Source organism: Oryzias latipes, chromosome 13, assembly GCF_053564925.1.
Source record: "Oryzias latipes strain Hd-rR chromosome 13, Olatipes_Hd-rR_3.1".
In the NCBI taxonomy this organism is placed as follows: Eukaryota; Metazoa; Chordata; class Actinopteri; order Beloniformes; family Adrianichthyidae; genus Oryzias; species Oryzias latipes.
The window spans coordinates 6,516,828-6,538,693 of record NC_136249.1 but is presented as its reverse complement, the minus strand read 5'-3'; the positions used below and the strand labels follow the sequence as shown (position 1 = coordinate 6,538,693).

General features: G+C 45.2%; 2 protein-coding genes across 9 annotated transcripts; both read left to right on the top strand.

Moving 5' to 3' along the window:
- Positions 1–65: 65 nt before the first annotated feature.
- ilvbl (ilvB (bacterial acetolactate synthase)-like) lies at positions 66–13,205 on the top strand. Its single transcript, XM_004075876.4, has 14 exons — positions 66–511; positions 1,898–2,099; positions 2,220–2,347; positions 2,431–2,681; positions 2,799–2,898; positions 3,003–3,100; positions 3,971–4,107; positions 4,645–4,779; positions 8,558–8,672; positions 10,422–10,591; positions 10,765–10,835; positions 10,906–10,977; positions 12,137–12,242; positions 12,360–13,205. Exons 1-14 carry the CDS (start codon positions 395–397, stop codon positions 12,536–12,538), a joined length of 1,881 nt encoding a protein of 626 aa, XP_004075924.1. The 5' UTR covers positions 66–394; the 3' UTR covers positions 12,539–13,205.
- A 625-nt stretch (positions 13,206–13,830) lies between these two features.
- fam118b (family with sequence similarity 118 member B) lies at positions 13,831–21,856 on the top strand. Of its 8 annotated transcripts, none has more exons than XM_011482956.4 (9): positions 13,831–14,027; positions 14,205–14,320; positions 14,417–14,465; positions 14,845–14,933; positions 15,054–15,306; positions 18,875–19,102; positions 19,640–19,768; positions 19,842–20,139; positions 21,281–21,856. In XM_011482956.4, exons 4-9 carry the CDS (start codon positions 14,851–14,853, stop codon positions 21,349–21,351), a joined length of 1,062 nt encoding a protein of 353 aa, XP_011481258.2. In that variant the 5' UTR covers positions 13,831–14,027; positions 14,205–14,320; positions 14,417–14,465; positions 14,845–14,850; the 3' UTR covers positions 21,352–21,856. The 8 variants fall into 8 exon arrangements, with proteins under 8 accessions (XP_011481258.2, XP_078785602.1, XP_078785604.1 ...); XM_078929476.1 differs by having other exon boundaries at positions 14,205–14,465; positions 21,281–21,368; positions 21,462–21,856; XM_078929475.1 differs by having other exon boundaries at positions 13,959–14,111; positions 14,205–14,465; positions 21,281–21,368; positions 21,462–21,856.
- Positions 21,857–21,866: the final 10 nt, after the last annotated feature.

Genomic DNA, 21,866 nt, shown 5'->3' with positions numbered 1-21,866 from the left:
AACGATTTTTTCTGTGAACGTAAGTTTATTTTGAAATTATTTTTTTGGAAAGGGGCTTTGTGCCTGCAGCTAGCTTACCATTCAAAAAGGAAATGACACCCATATAGCTGCCACGGGAGGAGCGAAGGGTCATAGTTTACCCTGTGTCTTTTTACTTAGGAGAATGTCGTATAGAAATTCAATCTCGTAACTAAATACTGAATTTGCATGACAAAAAATCCAGCTATACCTGGAATCAAAAGCGGTTTTGTATCATGTTAGCATAGTCTGACTGACTGAGCAAACCGTTCAGTGCACCGACCGGGGGGGAGAAACTAAGGTTTATCCTTGAGGTAATTCAAAGTTTCTCGGTTTACACCTTTACACTGAGAGGCTTTTGCTTCCCCATCGACACATGGAGTCGCTCGGAGCTGTTGGCGCTGTTCTCGGATGCTCTGCTTGTTGCATCCCGGTGGTCGCGCTGCTGCTCGCCGCCTACAAACTTGGCTTATTTTACCAGCTGTTTCACCAGGTGGGTGTTCGTCTAAAATGAAAACGCATTGTTTTTACTCCACGCGTGATCGCTTTGCGGATCAGATCTGCCAGCTGACCCGGGTAAAAGGGTAAATCGAGCTCCACTGACTGACTCGGGTAAACTTTGACCAGCCTTGTGGTTTTCTCGAACAAAGGCCATCACAGCCAAGCTGTCGGGGAGATTGCACAAAAGCATGGAAGCTGCATGTGTGCACACTGTTGGGAAATGGAATTGGAGAGATAAGCCTCCAGAGAATGATAACTAAAGCATCTTTCTTTGATGCAGAAGTCCTGCTTGCACGACCTCTTTTGGGTCAAATTGCATTTATTAAAAAATAAATAAAAAACACAGATTTGTGGGATAAATGTCCTAATCTCTTCCAATCACAGCTTGCTCTGCCACCGACTTGTGATTAAGGAATCAGACCATGTTGGCAATCTAACCACATTCAGCACCTGCAGAAGGACGTGAAGAACCGGACCCAGTGCTCCTCACGCCGGTCCCTGGCTCCGTCGCACGCCGCTGCGGGACGCCAGTCCATCCTCCAACAAGCTTTTGCTGCAAGTCGGCCAATGTGGTTAGGCTGGTCTGGTGGCACAAACACGCCAAATCGGATACCTCAAGTGATCTGTCACCTCTTGCCAAACAGGAGTTCATGTTTTACTTCGAAGCCCATCGAGACGACTGTTGTTGTGATTTTGGGCTATACAAATAAAATTGAATTGAATTGAAACACTTGAGGGAAACTCAAAATAAGTCAATAATAACAACAACAACAATAAAATACAGTTGGACTTTGGCTGAAAGATTTAGGCAAATCTTTCATGGGTGCCTGATCGGCTCTGCTGCTCCTCCGACAAATCCATCCCCCAACAGATGTGGCGAAAAGAGGCTACACACTGCAACACAACACTACTGAACACATAGTTTCCTAGTTTATAGACAGCTGAAGTATTTGAAGAGAAACACTTACCTGACAAGCACAGCGTTTGGTTAAATAGCGGTTCTTTTCTAACATGTTCTTGTGGCATATTTCTGATCATGGAAGAAAATTGAGCTTAAATTTGCGTGTTTGTTTGTTTGTTTGTTTGTTTGTTTGTTGTGAATCGGGAGCAGACAAAAAAAAGCTCAACTTTTCAAGAAAGGGGGGAAAAAAGGGTTAATTTCTTATAAACACCTGTCGCTCTGCAGAAATTAGGTCCAAGTTTTACAATTTATCCTAAAACAAACAGCATAATTGTTCAAAGGCTGCATGGAATGCTTTAAAAAGAATGAAAAGATGATTGGAGTGGAACTTTAAACCTGTACAGACATTAAAAACGGTTGGAAAATTGATATATTTTTTAAACACTTTTCCCCCTTGTTCTCTTTATCTCATTGCAGACGGAGACCGAGAGCCCCCGCCATGGCGGTGAGAGCGTGGCAGAGGTCCTCCGTGCTCACGGGGTCAAGTTCCTCTTCACCCTGGTGGGCGGGCACATTTCCCCGATCCTCGTGGCTTGCGAGAAGGTCGGCATCCGTATCGTGGACACCAGACACGAAGCCACGGCGGTCTTTGCCGCAGACGCCGTGGCGCGGCTCTCAGGTGCAGGCTGACGTTTTACCCCGGGGCTTCAAATCCCAGCCGAACTTTCCACATTTCTTACATTTTGTTTTGTTTTTTTCCCTCTGGAGTTCAACGTGGTTGTGTGGCTCTCTGTACCAGGTACTGTGGGGGTAGCAACTGTAACCGCCGGCCCGGGCCTGACGAACACGGTGACGGCGGTAAAGAACGCCCAAATGGCTGAATCTCCTGTGCTGCTCTTGGGAGGAGGTGCTGCTACACTACTGCAGGTAGGTGAACGCAGATGGAAATGGGATGCGAACTCTCTGGTAGGTGCTACGCACATTTAAATGATCAATCCTTTGCACGGCAGGGAAGGGGGGCACTGCAAGACATCGACCAGATGTCTCTCTTCAAGCCGCTGTGTAAATTCTGTGCCTCCATCAGGACGGTGAGGGAAATAGTGCCGACTCTCAGAAAAGCCCTGGCCATTGCCCAGTCAGGAACGCCCGGCCCCGTTTTTGTAGAGTTCCCCATCGACACCCTGTACCCCTATCACCTTGTGTCCAAAGAGTTTGCACCGAAAACCCCCCCTAAAGGCCTGATGGGAAGTATCATTTCATGGTATGTTATTAGAGTGCAGTTCTGTTGTCATGAAATAACAATCATTGTCTGTCAAACTGATGTATAGTTGTCGTTTTTTGTTTTATTTTAATGTTTTCTGGTCTGATCACCTGCAAGGTATCTCCGAAATCACCTGAAGAACCTCTTTGCTGGAGCCTGGGAGGCCAGAGATGTCTGTCCTCTTTCTGTCCACGTCCCTCAAGCCACAGAGGATCAGGTAGTTCTGCTCCCGTGAAGCAGGATTTGAAGACAAACACATTTCCTCAGAGAATAAGATGTTTATAAAGCATCTGTTGGCATTTCCACCTTCACCAAAATCAGGTGCAGAAGTGCATAGAGCTGGTGAGTCGAGCAAAGAAACCCGTCATTCTTCTGGGCAGCCAGGTGACTCTGCCGCCATCGCCGTCTGACCATGTCAGGTGAGGCGTGCGTTTCTCATTTATCTCTCAGGTTTGCTTTCATCTATTGGTTTATTTTAAGCAGTTAAATTAGTGGAATAATATAATAAAAAGAATTAGAAAGCAGACATATATTTAACCCATTTTAGAAATAGTCATAGAAGAAAAGCGATGTAGAAGATGACGCCAGTGTCATCACTCATAATCATAAATAGATGTATTTGCAGTTACAGCACTCACATTCATTAAAGACCCACTCTGATCTTTTGATCCATTTTTAAAGTGTTTCCAGGGGTCTTTTCATTAGGATTATGTTGTTTTTTTAGCCAAAATAAAAATAAAAAAAAGTTGTTTTCTTGGACATAGTTTCTGTAGAGCGGCAAAACTTCATTAGAGATTTGCCTCTGAGTTGTGGGTGGGATCATTTCCCACTATCTATTTGTTTACGCACTCGCTAGCTTACAGCCCCTCCCACCTCAAACCTAACATTAGCGGTGCAACAGACATTCTGAGCAATATTGAAATGATACGGTTTAGATCCAGATTCCAGCTCAGACGAGGAAAACAAAGACGTTTATGAATCTGTCTAAAAGTGGATGCATCAGAATGGAGCGGAGCACGGAGCTTAAGGCCCGCCCAGCGTATTTTCCACGCCACAAATGAGCTGCGTTTTATCAATTCACAACAATTTAAATAAAGAAATCCTCAGAAATGCAATTTTGAGCTTCATTTTCTTCATATGTTAACATGTTAAAAACACCATTTTCATTGGAGCGGGTCTTCAAGTAAAATGATTGTTAAATAGGGATGATTGGTGAACACGTGAATGAAGCCGGTGTCGCTGTTAGACAATCCCAGGTTTGCTCATTGTGGTTTTTTTCGTTGCTGTAGGAAAGCTTTGGAAGATCTGGGGATCCCCTGCTTCCTGGGAGGGATGTCCCGAGGGCTGCTGGGTAAAGACAGCCCCATCCACATCCGACAGAACCGCAGAGACGCTCTGAAGGAGGCGGACTTGGTTCTCCTGGCAGGTGAAGAACTGATCAGATCTGGATTCGCTTTAAATGTGTGTCCGTTTAGGAAAAGAGTACATTTACCACCAAATCTATGAGGAGGGTTTGATAATAACCTTTCCTGTTTGGATGAAGTTAGACTTTATAAAGCAGCAAGGCTTTTTCTTCAGTCATAATTATTCTGTTATTTATGAAAGCTGATTTGTGTCTCTTCCTTTTCCTGCGTCTTGTTGGTTAGCACTCTGGCCTCTTGGGGAGAAGAACCTGGTTCCTGGTTCAGATCCCGGCTGGCACCTTTCTGTGTGGAGTTTGTCTTCTCTTTGTGCATGTTTGGGTCCAAATACCTGCTTTGTAGCTTAAATTGATGACTAACTTCTCCCTAGGTGAGACTGTGAGTGTGCAGTTGTGTTGCTCTGAGCTGAACTAGCCCCGCCTTTGCCCAGCATTCGCTGTGATTGGTTCCAGCAACCCGCCGACCCCAACAGGGATGAAGCGGGTTTGGAAGATGGCCGGATCCCATCACAGCAGAATGAACCTTGACCTTTGCGCCTGCAGGCACCGTGTGCGACTTCCGGCTGAGCTACGGCCGGGTCCTCGGCAGACGCAGTAAGATCATCGCGGTCAACAGGGATCGGTCACAGCTGCTGAAGAACTCCGACATGTTCTGGAAGCCAACTATTGCAATCCAGGGTTAGTTTCTGAACTACGGTTGAAAAAGGCTGATTTGCGTGTGTTTAACGTGTTCTTGTGGCGTTTTTCTGATGATGGAGGACTTCCGGGAAGAATCTAGCCACAGGGGTTGCAAGCCAGTTGCCTCTGTGCCGGTCCCAAGCCCGGATAAATAGAGAGGGTTGCGTCAGGAAGGGCATCCGGCGTAAAAATTGCCAAAATAACCATGCGAATCATCCACAACACTTTAGACATACCGGATCGGTCGAGGCCCGGGTTAACAACGACCGCCACCGATGCTGTTAACCTACAGGGTGTCGGTGGAAATTTGACTACTGTTGGTCGAAGAAAGAGGGGAGGCAGAAGGGCACGTGGCCAGAGAGAGAAGGGAAAAGGCAGGAACATAGGTTTGAGAATAGGGACTCTTAACGTTGGCACAATGACAGGGAAAGGCAGAGAGCTGGCAGACATGATGGAGAGAAGGAAGGTAGATGTACTGTGTGTGCAGGAGACAAGGTGGAAGGGCAGCAAGGCACGTAGTATTGGAGGAGGATACAAACTGTTCTATCATGGTGTTGATAGGAAGAGAAATGGGGTAGGTGTGATTCTGAAGGGGGAGTTTGTAAACAGTGTTCTAGAGGTGAAAAGAGTCTCAGACAGGATGATGAGCCTAAAGTTAGAAATCGAAGGGGTGATGGTGAATGTAGTCAGTGGGTATGCGCCACAGGTTGGCTGTGAGTTAGAAGTGAAGGAGAGATTCTGGAGTGAGTTGGATGAGGTCATAGAGAGTTTCCCCAGAGGAGAGAGAGTTGTTATTGGAGCAGACTTTAATGGGCATGTTGGTGAGGGCAACAGAGGTGATGAGGAGGTGATGGGCAGGTTTGGTGTGAAGGAAAGGAATCTGGAGGGACAGATGGTGGTGGACTTTGCGAAGAGGATGGAAATGGCTGTAGTCAACACTTACTTCCAGAAGAGAGAGGAACATAGAGTGACATACAGAAGTGGAGGTAGGAGTACCCAGGTGGACTACATCCTATGTAGACGAGGTCATTTGAGAGAGGTTAATGACTGCAAAGTGGTGGTAGGAGAGAGTGTAGCCAGACAGCACCGCATGGTGGTGTGTAAGATGACTCTGGAGGCCAGGAAGAAGAAGAGAGGGAAAACAGAAAAGAAGACCAAGTGGTGGAAGCTACAGAATGAAGAAACTTGTGAGGAATTTAGGCAGAAGTTGAGACAGGTCCTGGGTGGTCAGGATGAGCTTCCAGATGACTGGGAAACTACAGCAGAGATTATCAGGGAAACAGGTAGGAAGGTGCTAGGTGTGTCATCTGGAAAGAGGAAAGACGGTAAAGAGACTTGGTGGTGGAATGAGGAAGTACAGGAATGCGTCCAGAGGAAGAGGTTGGCTAAAAGGAAGTGGGATGTAGAAAGGACTGAGGAAGGTAGACAGGAGTACAAGGAAGCGCAGCGTAGAGTGAAGAGAGAGGTGGCAAAGGCCAAACAGAAAGCTTACGATGAGCTATATGACAGGTTAGACACAAAGGAAGGAGAGAAGGACTTGTACAGGCTAGCCAGACAGAGAGACAGAGATGGGAAGGACGTGCAACAGATAAGGGTGATTAAGGACAGAGACGGAAAGGTGCTAACAACCCAGGAGAGTGTACAGAAAAGATGGAAGGAGTATTTTGAGGAGCTGATGAACGTGGAAAATGACAGGGAAAGAAGGGAGGAAGAAGTGGTTGTTGTGGAGCAGGAAGTAGCAGAGATTGGAAAGGAGGAGGTTAGGAAGGCTCTGAAAAGGATGAAGAGCGGAAAGGCCGTTGGTCCTGATGACGTACCTGTGGAGGTATGGAAGTGCCTAGGAGAGACAGCAGTGGAATTTCTAACAAGGTTGTTCAATAGGATTTTAGAGAGTGAGAAGATGCCTGAGGAATGGAGGAGAAGCATTCTGGTTCCGATCTTTAAGAACAAGGGTGACACGCAGAACTGCAGCAACTATAGAGGAATAAAGTTGATGAGCCACACAATGAAGCTGTGGGAAAGAGTAGTGGAAGCCAGGCTTAGGAAGAAGGTGGAGATCTGTGAGCAGCAGTATGGTTTCATGCCCCGTAAGAGCACCACTGATGCCATTTTTGCTTTGAGAATGTTGATGGAAAAGTACAGAGAAGGTCAGAAGGAGCTGCATTGTGTGTTCGTAGATTTAGAGAAGGCGTATGACAGGGTGCCGAGGGAGGAGCTGTGGTACTGTATGAGGTCGTCTGGAGTGGCAGAGAAGTATGTCAGAGTGGTTCAGGACATGTATGAGAGAAGTATGACGGTGGTGAGATGTGCTGTAGGTCAGACAGAGGAGTTCAAGGTGGAGGTAGGACTACACCAAGGATCAGCTTTGAGTCCTTTTTTGTTTGCTATGCTGATGGACAGGCTGACAGACGAGGTAAGACAGGAATCTCCCTGGACAATGATGTTTGCGGATGACATTGTAATTTGCAGTGAGAGTAGAGAGCAGGTGGAGGAACAGCTAGAGAGGTGGAGGTTTGCTCTGGAAAGAAGAGGCATGAAGGTCAGTCGTAGTAAGACAGAATACATGTGTCTGAACGAGAGGGATCAAGGTAGAAGCGTTAGGTTACAGGGGGCTGAGGTGAAGAAGGTGCAGGAGTTTAAGTACTTGGGGTCAACAGTTCAGTGTGATGGGGAGTGTGGAAAAGAGGTGAAGAGGCGAGTGCAGGCAGGTTGGAGCGGTTGGAGGAAAGTGTCAGGAGTGTTGTGTGACAGAAGAGTGCCAGCAAGACTCAAAGTAAAGGTGTACAAGACAGTGGTGAGACCAGCTCTGCTCTATGGGTTAGAGACGGTAGCAGTGAGACAGAGACAAGAGGCTGAGATGGAGGTAGCGGAGATGAAGATGTTGAGGTTCTCCTTAGGAGTGACCAGGTTAGACAGGATAAGGAACGAGTACATCAGAGGGACGGCTCATGTTGCCTGTGTTAGCGACAAAGTCAGAGAAGCCAGACTGAGATGGTTTGGACATGTTCAGAGGAGGGATAGTGGATATATTGGTAGAAGGATGTTGGAGATGGAGCTGCCTGGCAGGAGGGCAAGAGGACGGCCAAAGAGGAGATACATGGATGTCTTAACAGAGGACATGAAGTTGGCTAATGTTAGGGTAGAAGATGTCCATGATAGAGTGAGGTGGAAAAGGATGATTCGCTGTGGCGACCCCTGATGGGAAAAGCCGAAAGAGGAGGAGGACTTCCGGGAAGAAACTTCAGATTCAAACGGCATTTCTGAGGAATTCTTTATTCAAATTGTCGTGACTCAAGAGCAACACAACCATGCTGTTTGTGACGCTGGGCGGGCCACGGGCTTCCTGCTCCGTTTCATTCCGATGCATCCACTTGCAGACAAACACATCCATGAACGCCTTTGTTTTCCTCGTCTAAACCGATATCTGGATTGAAATTGTACGGCTGGATAGCTCCAATATTGCTCGCCATTTTTGTTGAACCATTAAGGTTAGATTGGTGGAGCTGTAAGAGTAAACAGAGAGCTCTCAGCAACAGGGAGGGGAAGGAGTCAGGCTCATTCTGTCCCAATGCTCAGGCCCACAACTCAGAGCTTTATTTTGAATGAACTCCTGCTGCTCTGGAGAAACTATGACCATGAAAACAATTCAGTTTTCCTTTTAAATTTTGCCTCTGGGGACGCTTTGAAAACCGATCAAAAGGAGTGGGATTTTAAGAGACCTCTTTGGTTATTTTGAAAGTGTGTAATTTGGATTGAATGTCTTTATTTCCTTTCTCAGGCGATCCAGGTTCCTTTTTAGTGCATCTTGCCAAAGGTCTGAAAGGTCACCGCTGTCCAGAGGAATGGCCTCAGAGCCTGAAAGTCGGCGATCTGACCAAGGAAAATGCAAACAGGTGAGCCATGGGGACGACCTCTGAACACGCTCTGGGTTAGGCTTGCAGAATGAATGGAAAATGTATCGTTATCGGCATGTCAGGCTGTGCAATATGCAGATTGCAAAAGTCTGCCAAAATTGCAATAAATGCTTTCCTCAAATGTGCTAAAACAATAATACGACAGCTTGACGTATTTAAGAAAACAAATTAATCCATTTATGCATTTGACCATGGACGTCTCCACGTCGTTGACCAATCAGATGGAGCTCTTTTAAATTAGATGCTTGCCTCTTATGTAGAATAACTAATGACTCTAATCTCTCCTATATGTAGACTGAATCCAGGGGTGGGTAATTATTTTACCTCGAGGGCCACATTGGGTTCTAAAGTTAGATAGAAGGGCCGGACCAGGAGCAGATGTGTGGAGTCAGAATGATATAACATGAAATGTAGATGAAAACGTTTGGATTGAATATTATATTCTAAAACAGAATATTCTAGAGTTTTTAGTTTAAAACTTTTGTTCCCATTTTAGATCTTTTTTATTGTGAAGCCCTTTGGTACCTTCAAGGAGTTGTAAAGTGCTGAAATGAATGACACTTTAGTCATACATGATCCTTTTAATAAAATAAATAACATTATTTATGAAATAAAACAAACAACACCCTATGATTTTCAAAGGCAGAAATTCAGGAAAAATAAACTGATACACTTCAAAAAACAATAAATAACGGATCCTCTCCCGTCATAATTCCGCAGAGACTTTGAGTTCATCACACGTCTCATGTTTTGCGCAGCTGTGCTGTGTCCGGTGCGTCTGTTTCTCATCCAGTAATAATGAAAAAAAGCAATTTTCTGTTTTCTGCTGCAGCTACGCATATTTCTGCGTTACCTTTTCACCAGTCCAGAGTTCCCTGTTTATTGCAGGAGTTACGTTCTAAAAATAACCGTGATTGTTGAAATCCACGGTAGTCTGATTACAGACGTTTATGGCAGTAAAACTCCTCACTGCAGAGTTCCTACACTTTTCTCACACAGACATGAACATTTTCACACTTTTCTATTGTTTAAATTCTCAAACTTTCATAGAAATGAGGTCCAGGATCTTAGAATGAAAACAAAGATCTGATCGATCACAGATTTCTGATCTGAAGAGCTCCGCGTTTCTGTACAGGAGACACACGGAGGAGATTGATTGACAAGGTCTCCAGCCAATCAGGACACAGAACAGGATGCGCTGGTTAAAAAAAGAAGCATTATAGCTCTAATAATATGAGCTAAACTGGTAAAGATGAACTGCGACGTAGAAAGGAAAGACTGTCTTCTGTTCTGCTTGACAGAGATTTTTAGAGGGTTTCAGATCGGGACACAGACTGCAGAAGGGGGGAATAAAATGTCAGGTTTTGATCATGTGGCCAGATTTAAATTACAAAATACATGGGTCTCTGATATTGTTCAGTGGGCCGGACCAAACAGGAAGGCGAGCCGGATCCAGCCCGCGGGCCGTAGTTTGCCCACCCCTGATGTAGACTAATCTAAACTATGTAGACTGACTCTAATCTATTCTATGTAGACTAACTTTTATTTAAACTGTTGCAGTGAAATGGAAACGATGTATTTAGTCGTTTTGCTATTTGTTCTTGTATCGCAAGTTATATTGTCATCTCAGTATTGATTAATTTTGCATATGGGGAGTTTTCCTCATATCGTGCAGCCTTCTCTGCATTTAATAACCGTGTGACGTAAGCAGTTTGTTTTCTATTTCAGGGCTAAAGCCGACGAGAAGACGGAGCGGCACTTGAACCCAATCAAAGTCCTCCACTGTGTGGATGAGCTGATGGCGGAGGACAGCATTATAGTGGCAGACGGGGGCGATTTTGTTGGAACTGCCGCTTACATAATGAGACCAAGAGGACCTTTGCGTTGGCTCGACCCAGGTCAGATCCTTTGGACAGATCCATTCTGAAGAGTAAATGGATAATTGTTGCCTTCTGTCTCCACCACACGCTGAATGTCTTCTTTAAGTTGAACGGATTTGTTCTGTAAGATCATGTTTCATCTTTAATGCCAGTATTTTGGATGTTTGTGTGACCCAATCTTTGTCCTGAAGGGGCCTTTGGGACTCTGGGGGTTGGAGGAGGTTTTGCCCTGGGGGCAAAGCTTTGTCGGCCTGAATCGGAGGTATAATTCTAGGATGAATTTTTGTTGTTTTATAATGTTTGAAGAAGCGTTGACTGAGCTCTGTTTTCAGGTGTGGATAATCTATGGCGACGGCTCCCTAGGGTACAGCGTTGCAGAGTTTGACACATTTACTAGACACAAGGTAAAGTTTCAAAGTAAAATGCAGATTTACAGTACGACTAGGGGTGGGTGTGGTTAAGGTTTTAACGGTACTACTACTCTTATTGATACTGCTTATCCATCCGGTATTTTAACGATACTCTTATCGATACTTTTTGAGGACAAAAATAAATAAATAAATAACAAATTAAGAACATAAAGTGTTTTATTTCCTCATTATGCAACAACATTGTTTTTTTTTAATAAAACGTTTTACTTTATACATGTTTCCAACTTGAAAAATAAAATACATGAAAAAAGAAGTTATTTAAAGAAAAATAAACAGCAATGTTTTGAAATATTGCTGTCATGATGTAAATATAAAACAAATTAAATAAATGTTCATAGTTCATAAGATCATCCCAGAGAAAGTCTCTGCTTCAACTCCCGTAGTGAAAGCTGTGTCTCAATCTGACGCCCGTGTTTCCATCTCTTTGAAGCCAAAGCCCCTCCCCCGCCTCTCTACCTGTTCACCTGTTCATATCCTCTGCAGCTGAGAGTTGTTTTTTCTCCCCCCCTCCACTGTGTTCTATACAGAGAGCGCTAAATACGGTCATCATAGCAGCAGGTTGACACGACAGTCGGGGCGCTCTAGTGCATATTTAATTCATTTTACGCGCTCGCCGTGTACTGCCTGCACAACAGCCCCGCCCCCCGTTCACACAAATAGCCAGCCAGACTTCTCCTCTTCAGTGAGAATAGCAGAATGAATATCATTATTAATTAACGGAAAATTGACTGACTTGGTGATTTAAATATGGCAGATAACGTTTAGATCTCGTGGGACACAAAAAAATACTTCTCCAGTCCCGATAGCAGAACTGTTGAGGTCAGATCGTAACGATACTGCGGTCTGGAAGGATGTTGCCCCGGGGCTCGTTCAATACCGGAGCTCGGTACCCATCCCTACTTACGACTGTGGAATACTTTTTAAAAACTTAGCTAAGTATAATTCGGCTGCCATTTGTAGCAGCTATTTGGCCACTGAAAGATGCCTTTGCTATTTATCTGTACACTTTCACAAATCAGTTTAAAAAAGGCTTTTATTTGTCGAAAGGTTTGCAAATGTGGCTGTTTGCAGAAGTATGGCTTTCAAAATGCAACCCTAACGAATGAATTAATGTATTTGTTGTATTCCTAAGACCCCGGTTCTAGCTCTGGTGGGAAACGATGCCTGTTGGAGTCAGATATCCAGGGAGCAGGTTCCCATCCTGGGTAGTAACGTAGCATGTGGCCTCGCGTTTACAGGTAATTCTTTTTTCTTTTTTTTCTTTTTTTGCTGGTAGAAAAACGTATAGATTATTCTTGTGTCAATTTTCCAGCAAATTGGTGAGAGTGCTTCTGATTTCTCTCTTGCTGTTGAAGATTATCATGTCGTGGCCGATGGTTACGGTGGAAAAGGCTACCTCGTAGGGCGGGAAGAGGAGAGCCGACTCCGCGACATCATCAAGCAGGCTCAAAAGGAGACCAAGGAGGGCAAGGCTACACTTCTCAATGTTCTGATAGGAAAGACCAACTTCAGAGAGGGCTCTATCTCCGTTTAGTGGTTTGCTTTGATTTTAAGGTTTTATGGGTATTTTCAACAAACTGGGACATATTTAAACAAATAATTGGTACACTATCTCCTAATCAGTTTCTTATCCTTTTAAAGGTTACTTTCAAGCCGACAACCAAAGCTTTCCTAAAGGAAAGAAAAGCAAAGGGGAGAAAAACCTGCATGACTTAGAAGTCATAAGCACCTTTACTCATCTACACTGTGGCCTATCGGCTTAAAAAGAAACCTTTGTTCTGGGTTTTTTTTGTTCGGGTTTGGGTTTATGATATAACTGCTGCATTTAAAAAGGGAAGAAAACATTATTTTAGCACTTTTGATTTATAGGAGGTCTTTCTTTGTCTTTTTCTCTTTTCTGACCTTTAAACTGGGGATTACAGGTTTTCCAAATAAGCCAACAACCACGTGTGAAAGAACGGCATTGATTTAAGTTATCACACGTGACCAGTATGCCTTCTGTACTGCTCTGACGTGGAGCTGTTTACACGTCAAATGTCGAGGAACTGTAATTTGCTGCAGAAGTTTGTTGTACTGGAAGTATTTCTTTAAATGTCTCCTGCTGATTATTGCTCTGCCTTCCGATGTTTGATTGTGACTTCAAATACGTAAAAACCGTGTATACTGATTCAATCATGGATTAAATTATTATGATGTAAGATTATTTTATGGTCATTCTCTTTTTTTCCACCAAAAGCCACACTAGTAATATTTTTCCCAGAGTGCAATATATCTTTTGAACAGTAGGGGGCAGTAAAATGTTTTTTAAATGTCGTGAATGCTGACGTGGTCAAGTTAAGATAAGCTAAAAAAAAAAAAAAGCCAAGTAAATGTTGCTCTAAAATTAATCAAATTTGCTGTTCAACGGTTTGGATCAGAGATTCGGGATAAAAAAAAGTTATTTATCTTTATCCCCTCTTTTTTTCTTCATGTGTGGATCAATAATTTGCACAGAAAATAGTTTGCTATCTTATTTCATTGTGTACATATTGAAATGATTATAGTTGAAATTATAAAACTGTATATCTAAAGAAAATACTTGTCTGCGTGCTTTTCACCTGATGTAGACAGCAGTCTGCTGTACGTAACGAGGATCACCACATCATGACCTACCGATGCTGCGTTAAAGTACATCCTGTAAATCTCTTAACACAAATGCTTCTGCTCTTATGTCAGTAGATTATTGTATGAATTATCAGCTTTCCATTGCTTTCAAGACCATTGAACCCTCAGCTCGCCCAGAAGAATGACTTTAGATCCAAATTGTTTTGGTTTATCTTGCTTGGGATCCTTAAAAACAAAACAGAATAATTTGATGTCCGCATCAGAGGCGATAGCCATCTGAATCCATGGCACCTGTAGAATGCAGAAGTTGTTCGTACGGTACGTGAAGGCATCACCACAAAACCCGGCGCACGCTCGTGCAGGCGGCGACTTCAACGGTTGGAAAACTTCACATTTCCAGTCGGACAGACGGACGGACGGTCAGTGTGGCGAGCGGCTGCGTGACCCGCCGCAGCAGAGACTGTCAAAGCGGCTGTGTCACGGGGAAAATAACGTTTTTTCAGGTTTAAATTGATGAACCGACTGACTGATAACCGAGTTGGTGTTGTTGCTCTGTGTTTCCACGGCCTGAGGCGGTTTATTCTACTACTTTCTAGTGTTTGCATCCGAGTCTTGGACAGAAAAGGAGTTTGCTAGCTTAACGCTAGCTCGCGGGGACTGAGCGGAGCCTCGTCGGTCCGTCTTCGGCGACCCATTGACGGTCACTTCAAAGGTAGCTCCAACATCATCCAAAATAAAATAAAAATACTGAAGCCTCTGCGGTCCAACTTCTTCGTTCTTACGGAGAGAAAATTCCACTTTCACGAAGAGGAAATCCTGCCCAGACGACCTGAACACTGGCCGTTACCTGTCTACAGGTGAGTAACTAACCGTGTGGATGGGAAAGTAACCTTTAAACACTTGTATTGCTGTTTCTGATGGCCACACAAGCAGGAATGGTCCAGTAACTAAGTGGGTTCCAAAAAGAGACTTTTCAGTTTAATTAAAGGTCATATAAATGCTGTTTTGAACTTTTGCATTATTTATGTTCATGGCAGACTTGTGGTTTTAGCAGAATACATCCGCTGATTTATTAGTAACCGTTTAATTCCTTTTAGATTTGATGAAGACATTGATTGTTTCTTCCTGTCAGATTAAAGGGTTGGAGCTTTGGGCCTCCTAGAGCCGACAGGTGCTTGTGGGCCCTCAGACGGACTGAGGTGTTTAACATGCAAACTGCTCTCCATTGTCTCCCAGAGCTGAATGGCCTCCGCCGTGGGAGTGAAAACCGAGAAGCGACCTGCAGCTGATTCCCAGGATGCAGATTCAAATGCCAAGAAGCCCAGGTAAGCACCTGTGCAGCCGCCAGGCCGCCAGCTGTGTTCACTGGACCAAAGTTGTGCTTTTTCGGGGGATGTTTTACTGTGGGAGGAATCTGGGTCGCTCTATCTCCGCCTGCTCCTCAGGAAGCTGCTCCCCAGCCTGAAGACCAAGCGCGCCCCCGAGCTTGTCCTGGTGATCGGCACGGGGGTGAGCTCGGCGGTGGCTCCCCAGGTCCCAGCGCTCCGCTCCTGGAAGGGCCTCATCCAGGCCTTGCTCGACGCCGCCAATGACTTCGATCTGCTGGAGGAAGAGGAAAGCCGCAGATTCCAGAAGCACATGCAAGAAGACAAGAATTTGGTGCATGTGGCGCATGACCTCATTCAGAAACTTTCCCCGGTGAGACACTTTGATTCTGCCCCCACCTCCTTCCTAAACCCCTCCATGTGTTAGACGCTGGCTATTTCCCTACCAGGTATTTGGTCTTCTAAATTAAAATCCCTGTAAATGCATATTCATCTACAATTTGCACAGAAAATCCTTTAAATTCAGGGATTCATTTCAGTGAGAAAAACAACTGAAACTTTCCTGTTGGGTTTTCCAGTAAACATATTGCTCTGAAGTGACTAAATGTTTAAATTGTACAAATTTATGGTCGTATAACAGAGGAAAGATACATCATTGTTTAGTATAAAAAGTAAAATATGATTTGGATATAAGAGTATTTTGTAAAACCAGACTAGAAGACCCATTAGCTAAAAACAAAACAGCTGTTTTGTCTAGAGACTATTTGGCTCTGATTTGTGGGTGGCACTGTTGGCGTGGGGCAGCCTGCTCCCCTTGCTGGTACTGAGAGCTCTCTGTTTACAGTCTCTCCCACTAGTTTGCAGCCTCTCCCGCCCTGTTCACCCTGCCCACAGCAACACGTGTTCAAGCGTCCGCTTCCAATCAGGTCTATGTAAACCCGCTTTTCGGGGTTTTTTGCATGCAAAACTCTTGCGTTCCCGCGTGGCCCCGCACGCTTTTACAACCGCCCGTACCTACAAATGCGCTGCCATTGAACGCGTGTTTCCAGCTAAACCAGGTCGAACTGTGACCAATCAGGGACAGGGATTTGGTTGTGACGCCTGGATGACGAGCGTCAACTCAGACCCGGTGACGAGCCTGACGACATCTGCGTTTGTTTCTCAGATAAAGATCAACCAAGGCCACTCTCCTGACATGACGGTGAACCACAGTCGCCATTGCAAGGACGCGAGCAATGAACCCAACCGTTTCTGTTTCCTGCTCAATTTGCCAGATGTGCACCGCTTTGACATTTCGCACCAACCCGTATCCCTTTCCAACTGTTGGTGACGGACAAACCCCTAGTAAACAGGAGAAAAAGGAAGAAGCCCCTTCCTGCTTGTCCAGTGTGAACACCATGGGCGTTCTTGAACGCACATCAAATGCCTGGTGTGTACGTAGCTTAACATTACCGGGGCAACAAAAATGGCGAGCAATATTGTAACAATCCATCCGTACAGTTCTGATCCTGATTGCAGCTGAGACGAGGAAAACAAAGCCGTTCATGAATCTGTTCATCTACCAGTGCAGGCATCAGAATGGAGGGGAGCAGGCTCCCACTGACCCACCCAGCACATTTCTACCTCACATATATATTTCTAACGCTTTACATGTCCTCCATCATCAGAAAAATGCCACATGAACATGTTAAAAACACCCAAACTCCTCACAGTGTCTCTTTAAAAGTTTAGTTTGGAGCCAAACTAGAAAGAATGACCATAACCTGAATAAAAAGCTGAGAGCTGCAGTCAGACATGTTTAAAATGCAGTCGCAGCTGCACGCTCCAGCAAAGGAAGCATCATCACTTCTGCTTGCATCTATCAGGTGCCTCTTTTAAAACTGGTTCCTGCCGCTTCCGTAACTCATGCCTAAAAACGCAGAACTTGAAGTCAACTGAATTTGTGAGCGCTTAGCGTAACACCGAGTGCAGATGCAGCTCTGTTAAAGCCGCAGACGTGGACCCCCAACAGCAGCTGCATTGCTGCATAAACCATCAGTATTTGGATGGAATTCTCCGTCGCTGCTGCGAATCAGCCGGACTGAGTGGGACGTGGAGTCTGTTTGCATTAATTTATGACAGCAGCAGCACTCTGCAGAACCAGTTTGGTCTGGAGCAGGCAGGGCTGGCAGATGGGAGTCTTAATACCATTTGCCTCCTGTGTTAGTCATGTCTCGTCGCACCTTTGACATCGATAAAACGGGCTTTGTTTTAGCCCTCAGCCGGTCATAACAAAGGGAACAAACAGCGCTTTTATGGCTTTGTCCGACGTGTTTATTTCAGTCCACAGTCGTGCAGACACCAGCCCACTCCCACTGGCCACAGACACAAAAAAACACAGAGTGACTGGGGACGGGCACCCCCGCTGCTTGACCCCAGAGTTTTCCATTCAGTAATTAAGATACAGCAGTCAATCTGAGGACTCGGTCCCTTTCATTTAGAAAATCTACATGCTTGCTTAGTTATCAACTGCTTTAAGGTGGATTTCTAGAATAGGGGGGTTGTGTTGCACTGCAATAATTACCAAATCCCCCCTACTTTACCCTAATTGTGTCTCCTGTGTCGCCCCAGAGCGGCAACTGCTCTGCTGAGGAGAGTTTAACCCATTTTCAGGGATTTCTGCTTCAGCGGGCTTACTGCCGTCTGTAAAATGAAGTGCAGTCAAAGTAATCTGACATGAAAACCCAAACTGCAACCCCCCAGCACACACACACACACGCACACAAATCCTGTCACGTTTTCAAACCTGGCAACAGCAAGTCACATCTCTGCTGATCGATCTCTGCTCTCTGAGGCTCGGAGAAAGATTCCTGTCGTCCGACTCTGACGTGATGAAGATGAAATCTGAAGTTAAATGCATTTCTTTATTCTTTATTAAAAAAACAATTTATTTAGGCAGATCACTTTAACAGTGATCTGCCTAAATAAATACAGCCAGCAGGAGTTTGACGGATTTAAAAAAACAAACACTTTCAAGCTTAGAAGGAGAATGTAAAGGCCGGGTTTCTCTTGGCTTCTTAAATCAGCTGTTACATAAGTCTTAAGACCGGACAAGGACGAGGTGATCGCCATAGAAACGAGATGTGAATAACGATCAGCTTCCTGTGGAAAGGCCTCCCGCCGCTGAGCCCATTAGAGCAGTAATCTGTGGAGTACAGTAGAGCGTTTGCTAGAATTGGGGATCACCTTGGTCACTGCATTTTTTGTCTCCTGCTATTCTTAGCTACTGTTTGTTTTTCTTTACGACACGCTCTGCCAGGTGAGGATGAGATTTAAACTGCAGCCTGTAATCTGTTAGCAGAGGACAGGATCACAAAGGGTAATGGAGTGTTGGATGCAGCAGGCCTGCAGAGGTTGACGGATAACTTCCTGTCCGACCTAAGACCCTCGTTAAAGACCAGCTCTGATGCAAATGCTGGTTTTCACCTCTTCTTGGACGGACATGTATGAAGAAAAGAAAGCTTAAAATAGCATTTTTTATTCAAATGGTGGTGAATCAGGAGAACGTAGGAAACATGCTAGGCGGGCTTCAAGATCCATTCTGATGCCTCCACTTATAGACGAATAGATCCATGAACGTTTGTTTTTCTCGTCCGAACTGGAATCTGGATCAGAACTGCTCGCCATTTTTGTTGCATCGCTAAAGTTAGCATGGGGGTGCGAGGAACTGTAGGCTGGTGGTAGGAAACGGAGAGCTCTGTTATGGATGACGCTCAACAGAAACAATGTCTACCACTGGAAAAGCTTTTACAATAGCTCACTAGACGACTGGCGTGGATGTTTGAGTCTGAATTCCTGTCCAGAGTAGTCAGGAAAAGGTTTTGTTGATCATTGTGAGGCTTTTTGCACTAACCTAAGAAGTGTAAACTGAAAGGATTTGTTTCTCCCGCTATGGCGTCCAGAGGACGGGAAATGTGCGCTCCACCTTTTTCAAAGACTGCCTCTACGAGGTCTTTGACGACCTGGAGTGCAAGATGGAGCACGCCGGAAAGCATCTGCTGCGCTCCGTGCTGCAGCTGATGGAGAGCGGCGCGCTCGTCCTCACCACCAACTTCGACAACCTGCTGGAGATCTACGCGGCCCACCAGGACACCAAACTGGAGTCCCTGGACCTGACGGATGAGAAGAAGGTAGGCGCGCCAGCATGAATGAGCATTGATCGATACTCCCAGCTGCATCACGCGCTGTCAGCTCTTTATCCTCCAAGCAGATGCAAAGGTCACCACAATATGTGCTGATGTGAGCTTTTGTGTCTTTTTCCCATTTGTTGTTTTAAAATGTTGTCTTTTTATGTCTAAACTAGATCAAAATGTCTTTAATGGAGACAACGAATGCCTGTCCGTCTGTGAAAAAGCCCTTTTCTTATTATCATTATCTTAGTCAGACAGCTGAGTGAAGGCCAAAGGTCAAACTCTGATGTTGGAGGGGAGAGCCTGAACAGTCGTTAGTTTTCACACGCTGCTCATGTTTAAATCTGTGCTCCTCTGATGTAAGACTTACCTTCTGAAAAGATCCCATTTGTGAGAAACCGCCGGGCGCTCTGCCCCTCAGTCCTGGTATTTATGCCCCGTCTCCATCAGAGCTATTATCCGCTAGTCGCCGTCCAGCCAGAACCGGCTTCAGTGCAGTGGAGTGTTCAGCTGGCGTGTGTGCTTTTGTGTGTCTAGGTGTTGGAGTGGGCTCAGGAAAAGCGGAGGCTGAGTGTTCTGCACATTCACGGTGTTTACACAAACCCCAGTGGGATCGTCCTGCACCCTGCGGGATACCAGAACGTCCTGAGGAACACTGAAGTCATGGTGAGCGCCGACGGGGTTCTGCACGCAAACGCCTCCCGCTCCCATCGTCACCCATGACGCCTGTCCCCCACAGCGCGAGATCCAAAAGCTGTACGAGACCAAGTCCTTCGTGTTCCTGGGCTGCGGGCGCACGGTGGACGACACCACCTTCCAGGCTCTGTTCCTGGAGGCGGTCAAGCACAAGTCGGACCTGGAGCACTTCATGCTGGTGCGGCGGGAAGATGTGGGGGAGTTCAAGAAGCTGCGCGACAACATGCTGGACAAGGGCATCAAGGTCATCTCCTATGGAGACGAGTATGCTGACCTGCCGGAGTACTTTGAGAGGCTGGCCAACGAGATCTGCAACCGAGACGTGTCCACCAACGGCTGGGGTGAGGACCACCAAAGAGCGGCACATCGCTTCAGTCCACAGAAGTCTGCCGATGTCCATATGACATACACACATCTACATGACACAATCTGAATGCTCATTCAAATGAGCAAAGTTTAGCCTGACCGGGCTGCATGATGGGAGCAAAACATGCAGTGTCCAACATTAATGATCAATGTAACCATGACGAAAACAGAGAACAATAATGCATCGTTTCCATTTCACCCCAACAGTTTTATTGAAAGAAAAGTTGACATAAGTTGAAGCCCCACCCCCGATCATCTCTGGTGGTCTTTTCATTACGATGATGCTGTTTTCAGCCAAAATCTAAAGACCTAGTTTCTGAGTCTCTGAGTTGTGTTCCAGCAAAAGTAACCCTCCGCTTATATCCCATCAGCCCTTTTGTTTACACTCCCTCCCACTAGCTTACTGGGAATGAGGCGGAGCAGCAAGGCTTTGCTCCGCCCATTTAAGTTGCTGCATCACAACTTTTTCAAACGGCCTTTTTTACCTGCTCCTGACTCACCATGCTGTGAATGAAGACATCACAGAAATGTAATTTTAATCCATAATTATTTCATAAATGTCCTCCATCAAGAGAGAAATGCAACAACGTTAAAAACCACCAAAAAACGCCATTTTCACTGAAACGATTGTCCAAACAAGCCACGTCTACGCAGCAGGCAGGCCTCATCTAACAGCACCTGATTGGTCAAATACTTCAAGCTGCCATGAGACGCTTTTTGCACATGGATGAACATGTAACCCTTGTGCTATCCAAGGCACTTTAACATTGGGAGTTGGGTCATCTAGACCCACTAGACAGTGCTCTGAACCTTTTTTCTTCAATGATTTGTGATCTTCACTGGTGTCCATGGATTACATGAAATCTTTCCACCTTTATCCACCTTTGTCATGGTAGGGAGAACACGTCAATGTGAGGGGGGGGTCATCTAAGATAACACAAGGGTTAACAACAAATGTTAGCTTTACAATGAAGCCTTTATTGAAATGACTCAATGTTTAAAATTCTTCCTAGTTTTGCTAGATTTTCTGTTTTCATTCATCTTCAAATGAAAGAACCCACCTCTGCTGGGTTGTCAGAGTTCTGCATGTTTGACTGTTTGTCCTCTTCCTCCCAGGCTCTCCGTCCCAAAACGCAGAGGAACAGCAGAACGGCTTCAACTCTCAGAAAAACCTGCTGCAAGGCTAGAGTGGAAGAACGTCAAAGTCTGTAGAAACGACCCTGAAACCAAAGCTTAGTAAAACCTGAACTGCTGCTGCCTGGTTTTCAGACGTTTCTTCTCTGCTTCTCCTGTTTAGAGGGGATTCCTCTGCACACATGAAATGAACGGAGGCCTAAAAACCTTCCTTGTGTCTCCTAAAGGAAGCTGCAGGACTTCCTAAACCTCCCCGCCACATTTCAGTGCTACAACATGAATGTTACGACACTTCGGTTTGTTCTAAACAGATTTACAAGTAGCTTTATTTTCTGGTTCTTCTAAAGCAGAAAGAGTTTGTAGAGCCAGACTCAGGCGTTCCTTTTAAAAGCAGCTGCATGTTCTGTAGCTCTGAACTGACAGCAGGCTGAGAAAGCCGCTCATGTTCCTGGAAGTCCAATGTCACCAGCTTGCCACTCCTCCAATGAAAAGCTTTTTTTATATTTGTGGTGCATTTCTGGTATTTATATTTTCAAAATAAAAGCTTTTGGTATCCCATCTGTCCTCT

Bases quoted from the DNA above. Each gene is read 5' to 3' on its own strand.
- ilvbl (XM_004075876.4), top strand. From the start codon at position 395: ATGGAGTCGCTCGGAGCTGTTGGCGCTGTTCTCGGATGCTCTGCTTGT. The intron at 8,673-10,421 runs GTGAGCCATGGG...TTTCTATTTCAG, and splicing joins ACCAAGGAAAATGCAAACAG to GGCTAAAGCCGACGAGAAGA. The intron at 10,978-12,136 runs GTAAAGTTTCAA...TGTATTCCTAAG, and splicing joins ACACATTTACTAGACACAAG to ACCCCGGTTCTAGCTCTGGT.
- fam118b (XM_078929478.1), top strand. From the start codon at position 14,851: ATGGCCTCCGCCGTGGGAGTGAAAACCGAGAAGCGACCTGCAGCTGAT. The intron at 14,934-15,053 runs GTAAGCACCTGT...CCTGCTCCTCAG, and splicing joins TCAAATGCCAAGAAGCCCAG to GAAGCTGCTCCCCAGCCTGA. The intron at 20,140-21,280 runs GTGAGGACCACC...TCTTCCTCCCAG, and splicing joins CGTGTCCACCAACGGCTGGG to GCTCTCCGTCCCAAAACGCA.